Source organism: Ambystoma mexicanum, chromosome 3q (genome assembly GCF_040938575.1).
Source record: "Ambystoma mexicanum isolate Mex_15411 chromosome 3q, UKY_AmexF1_1, whole genome shotgun sequence".
In the NCBI taxonomy this organism is placed as follows: Eukaryota; Metazoa; Chordata; class Amphibia; order Caudata; family Ambystomatidae; genus Ambystoma; species Ambystoma mexicanum.
Genome location: NC_090926.1, coordinates 265,166,102 through 265,172,101, shown reverse-complemented (window position 1 = coordinate 265,172,101; position 6,000 = coordinate 265,166,102). Strand labels below are relative to the sequence as shown.

The window sequence follows — 6,000 nt, the reverse complement described above, 5'->3', positions numbered from 1 at the left end:
AAGCGCGCTGTGACTCGCGTGCCATCTTCTCCCGGCGATCCCATGTGTATGCATGCCCGCTTAGAGAAATAGGGGCTCTAGGGAAAAAAGCTGAACCCCAGAACGATCAGCGCTAAAGAGGAGGCAGCATGGATGTATCCCATCTATTTGCGTTGGCAATATTTGTCTGATGGGCAATGCTGCAGGGCCGCCCAAGGCGAGGCAGGGTAACTGGTGTTACCATCAGCAGGCCAGGAGAGGGGCAGCCCAACCCCCCGTGTTTGCTCCTCTCCTCCCCCAGCTGCAGAAACAAGCAGTCTCTGCCACACAAAGCTGAGGAAGGGTGAGGTGTGAACAATCACCTCACCCTTCCTCCAAGCAGAAAGGTGCTAAGCACCATAAGGAAACAGTCAGGCAGGGCCCAGGTTCAAAGACCTGCCCCCATCAGGGGGCCAGACAGTCCGCTATCCGGCCGGGGGGGGGAGTGGGGGGGGGAGCTGCGACAACAGGAGCCCCCACTACCTGCATAACAAAGACCCAGGGCTCCCCTGGGTCTTATAAATACAGAGCGGCTTGCTCTGAGCAAACACAATCTGTTTGTGGACCCTGAACGGGGACCCAAACAAACAGGAGGTGCACTGTTTACTCAATGTCTTCCAACCTTTGCTTCTTTACCACAGAACCCTCCCCCCCCTACAAAATAAGGGAGAAGAACAAAGGAAAAGAGGTACAAGGCTCTGTACGGTGCCCACAACAAGTCGTGGGACATGAGAAGGCGGCACGGGCCAGAGGGGGTAACCTCAGGACCCGGTGCCCAAAAGTATGATACTATTATGATATGTGATTATTGTTACCTCCATAAACATATCTGTTCAATAAAAACCTACTGACTTTTATTGCCAACACTTGACAACATTGTGTGAGCCAAAATGATTCTGGGTGAGGGGAAGGGGTCGGCCAATACCAATGTATGCTTATGGGTTCAGCAGTTATTTACCATGCCAATAAAGTGCCTTGCATTGTAACGCATGCCCTCTTCCCCTTTGTCGACCCTTCGTCCATCGTTCTTCGTGTACCCCTCTTTCCCTCTGCATCGTGCCATCTTCCACCGTCCTCTCACTACCACCCATCTCCCCACCCCCTGCCATCCCGCCGGGCATTACCTTTCACCCCGTCCCAGTCCCCACACGATTCTCTCCTTCTGCCCCGTGCCTACTCCCACTCTTTCTCCACCTCCCCCCAGCCCCTCTACCACCATCCTCAGTCCCCTTCCTTCGCCCTCCTTCTGTCCACCCTATCGTCCCCTCTGTGTCCTCTCTGGCCCCCGCCCTCCCGGCTTCCACCTGCTCCCTCCCCCTCCCCCTGCGATCTGCGGTGGGCGTGGGATGTCGGGGGCAGCCCTCTCCCAGCGCTCGCTGAGCCCCAGTGTGTGCCAGACCCAGCCTGGCAGAGGAACCGGCCAGGGAGCGGCTCCCCTTCTGTCCGGAGTCCTTAGCAGCGCTGCCTGGTGGGGCCAGACGGGCAGCAGCCCCTGGGTCTGAGCACGGGAAGCACCGCTACCCGGACAAGGGGACAGCCCCGGGCCGTGGGAAACAGAAGCGCCGCTATTCTCTGAAGCGGTGGCACCGGTATTCCTGGTGAAGGCGCACGCGGCGCTATTCCCAGCCACAGAAGCGGCGCTATTTCCAGCCACAGAAGCGGCGCTATTCCCAGCCACAGAAGCGGGGCTGTTGCCAGCCACAGAAGCGGCGCTATTTCCAGCCACAGAAGCGGCGCTATTTCCAGCCACAGAAGCGGCGCTATTCACAGCCACAGAAGCGGCGCTATTCACAGACGCAGCGCTAATAATCCCAGCCAAAGCGCTGTTTCGCGGTACGGAAGCGGCACTATACAGCGGCGCTCACCTCAGGAACGGCTGCACCTGCGCTACTGGGACTCTTGCACAAGCAGCCCAAGTGAGACACGAGTTCCAAGAGGAGTCGGGCCCCACGCGGAATTAACACACCGGGTCCGGAAACAAGTGCCCTGATTACAGAACTGTCACTTGCACTGGTTCTCTAGGAGTGACCACCACGTCAGTGCCACTGGAATCTATGGACGGCTGTCACGAAGAATAGAAGCCCTGCTGTCACTAAACAGAGAGCCACGCACGGAATCCCCAGGCACGGAGCTGCCTTTACTACTGAGCAGGCTCCTGTCCCTGCCGCTGGCTCCAGGGGGCTGGTCTCGCTGCGAGGGCACACGCCGAGGAACACGCGGGCTGCGCGGCCAGCCTCCACACACCGGGTCCCCGGGGCTCGGGCGCACTGAGGGGGCTGCAGCGCGCTGGATTCTAGGCACTGGGTTGCGCAGGAGGCTGGCTGCAGGTGGCCCACACTGGTGGAGAGCTGTTCTTTTTACTGGTAACCGCAGGAAACTGTCATTTTCACTGGATTGGACAGCAGGAGACGTTTACTTTCTACTGATTTCCCGGGAGATGCGTAGCACTCACTCCTTGCCGTGAAGGGGGCGCTTTCTTGGCCAGTTTCTGCAGGAGCGGCTCCGCTGCCTTCCGCAGGAAAGGCGCTGGTTTGCGCAGGAGAGTTCCCCTTCCCACTGGTCACTGCAGGAGGTGTTTCCTCTCCGGCCAGGCCCTCAAACATGCCCGCAGCCTTGTTCCAGCCCCGGGCCTGGTTCCTGGCCTGCTGCCTCTGCCTGCTGCACCTGTCTCCGGGTGCAGCCTTCAACCTGGATGTTACGGAAACTCTGTCCAAAGATGGGCCCGCGGGCAGCCTTTTCGGATTCTCTGTCGCCCTGCACCGGCAGATCCACCCGAACCCCATGAGCTGGTGAGTACATGTGTCTAATGGCCCGCTGTGTAGGCACACAGGGAAGCATGCCTGCGCCGCCCGCACGCCCCGTCCCATGTGTGTGCACCCGCGCTAGTCCCCAGGCAAGCATGTAAAGGCGCCTCTGACCCAGCCTCCCTTCGGTCCCAGAAATGTCCACAATTCCTTGGTTGGTTGTTGTCTGGGGGAAGGGTGGTAGTTCGTGAGTGTGCAGGGCTGCCACGCCCCCAGTTGTGCCTTTCATGTGCCATTCGTGGGGTATGTAAGGTTGGCTGCTTGTAAACTGCGTACTACTGTATGAATTTTTTCTGTGGGCACGTCTCAGAAAAGTAGCTTTGAGAACAGAGGATGGAAGAAAAAACAGGACGTATTTGGTCGAGGGGGTGCAGAACCAAAGCCCTACTGTCAGGCCTGGCAGGGGAGTTGGGGGGGGGGGCACAGGAGTCTGCCATAGAGAGAGGACCAGATAAACCAGGACCTTCGCGTGCTAGAGAAAGGGCCCAGTGCCTGGCCATGAGGAAGAAATCAGGGTGTGGGAGAGGGTTTGACAGGGAATGGAAGGCATCAGCTTTGCGAGATGAAGTTGGACCTGAGAGAGCAGCACATGACAGAGGTGCAGAGCCTGACAGAGGGCCCGGGACCAGATCGAGGCAGAGGAAATAGGGGCCTGTCAGAAAGAGGGGAATCAGGGCCTGTCAGTGGAAGGGTAGGAAATAGGGCTTGACAGAGAAGGGCCGTGGTGCTGGTTTGGTTATCCCCTCGACGTAGTCCAGGTTAATTTCTTAATTCCTGGTGAGTTTTCCAATTTTATATTCTAGCGTAGCATTCCATTCGGCGTAGTGTTCAGTCAGTGGATCCAGCTTTTGGAGTCTGACTTGTACACTTCTTCTGATTGGACTTCTGCCCTTGCGGTGACGCTATGTGCTTACAGGGGAAGGGGCTAAGAGGCCCTCTCTTGCTTGGTGACGGCATGTGTAGACTCCCTGTTGCGAATGCCTGGTGGCTCTGGTTTTTATATTCTTCATTTTTACTTCTACACAGTCCTTCATTTCTTGGTCCTGACGAAGGCGAAATGTAATTTGATAACCGCCGAAACGTATGGATTGTGCCCTACATATGATGATTGTAAATACGCCCACAAATTGTTGAACCTGCTAGGTTCGGGCACATTGCTCTACGTAGACCTGTGATGAGCTCCACCCCGCTAGAATAAATCTAGAATAGGTTGGCCTTGGACCAATATTCATTTTTAAGGGACAGAATTGTGGACAAGGGTGGCCATCCCGAATTGAGTACCCGGATGTCTTCGTACATTTCTGCTGGTTTTGGTTTTTGTAGATATATACAGTCATCATATGTTGTCCCTATTTCGTGTGTTTAAGTTCTTCTGCTGCTTAATATTTGTTTCTAGGCAACACTGTTTTATGATATGTTTGTATTTGCTTAATTAATTTTCAAATCAAGCTCTGAACGAAGTTGCTTCACTTATATGTGCATGAAAAATAATTACATTATTTCTTACTGGCAGAGTTGCTTTAATTGTATGAGTTTTTTGGCCAGCTGAGCAAATAAGCCACATTGGCTGTAAATAAATCCTGATGGGACATCCCTTTGTGTATGTTCTAGTTACCCACACACTAGGGGTGCCTGGTAGGCCTTGATCTTCCAGGCTATCTATAATATGCTCGTCAACAAAAAGGTCACACACCATTCACCCAATTCTGCTTAACACCTACATTCTGCAAACATTTCTATTTTATTCATGTTTCAAAAGTTAACATCTATACAAAATAAGTGTACCTGTCCGTTTTTGCAGCTTTCCGAAATATACATTGACATATGAATAAAACGTCAGGATGAAATAAAGGAATTGGGTACCAGGAGTAGCCACTTCATTGGGACTGCACGAAAACAGGAGTTTATTGAGTCTGCAGCCATATCCTCTAGACAAGTGTGATTGTCTAAAGCTGAATTCATTAATGTGGGGCAGCTACTAGATGAAGAAGGCAAAAATCACTAGTGAAAAGTGCACATCGTGGTTGGCAATATAGTGGCCCTCATTACAAGTCAGGCGTTAAGGGTTTAACGGCGCCGTCAGCGCCGTTAACCCTTAACGCCTGATTAAGAGGTCCCGGGTTTTAACGCCTGCTTTTTGCAGGCGTTAAACCCATGCCGCAAAGTGACCTTGGTGCTAAGTACGGTGCCGCAATTTGCGGCACCGTACTTAGCGCCTTTCCCCATTCCCATTATGCCCTATGGGGCAAAAATGGGAATGGGGAAGGGCAAATGGTGAATGGGGAATTACCGCCCCACTCACCTTGGAATGGGGCGGTAATTCCGCCATCCACCATGCCGGAGTCCGGCATGGACCATGGTGCTAATAGCACCATGGTTCAGCGCCGGACTTGTAATGAGGGCCAGTGTCAATTATCGAGTGGTTACACGTAGGACATATAGAAAAGACAAAGGAACACATTGGGTTGTCGTCAAAGCATTGGTTCTGTCCTGATGAAGGCCGAATACTATTGGAACATTATTTGATGCTCATAGAAAGGCCGAAACATAGCGTGTTGACTATCAGAAGAAATCAAGACACTGTAAACAAAGGGCAGTTCACGGAAAGCACTAATAAGATATAGGTGTCCCCCGATGTGTCAGGGTTTTGCACATTACTATACATGTATGTCATTTGTTGTTTGTCTTGGATTAATGTTTAATATATGTGTTTCTTCTTGCCTATGAATTGATGTTCATATTTTGATTTATGTTGAGTTAGACATTAGTTGTTGGTTGTTTTGCCTATGTACACCTATTTTGTATAGTTTTTAACTTTTGATACATGAATAAAATAGATTTGTTTGCAGAATTGAATTGTTAAGCAGAATTGGGTGATAGTGTGTGACATGGCGTCTTTGATCACCTTTTTGTTGATGTACTGGTTACCCTCCAGTTCCCGTCAGAGAAGGAGGTTGCCCTTCTGTGATTAAAAGGACCAGAGAATGAAAGAAAAACTAGGGCCCAAGCGATAGGGCCAGAATCTGATGGAGAAACCGGCACAGATAGCGAGAGAACCAGGTTCTGAGGGAGAAACCGGGACCCAGCTATCCTAGGGAAAGGGCTCAGGGCCTGGCCGTGATCTAGAAATCCTGGTCTGGCCGTGATCACGAAGTCAGGCTCCGTTGGGACGAGTCGG

General features: G+C 52.4%; 1 protein-coding gene across 4 annotated transcripts in view; it reads left to right on the top strand.

Annotated features, from left to right (window-relative positions):
- Positions 1-1,391: 1,391 nt before the first annotated feature.
- ITGA7 (integrin subunit alpha 7) overlaps positions 1,392-6,000 on the top strand; it is a 438,414-nt gene continuing 433,805 nt past the window's right edge. For all 4 annotated transcript variants that reach the window (XM_069653721.1, XM_069653720.1, XM_069653723.1 and 1 more), the window contains exon 1: positions 1,392-2,807. In XM_069653721.1, the coding sequence (XP_069509822.1) occupies positions 2,620-2,807 (188 nt within the window). In that variant the 5' untranslated portion in view covers positions 1,392-2,619. The remainder of the gene's footprint in view (positions 2,808-6,000) is intronic.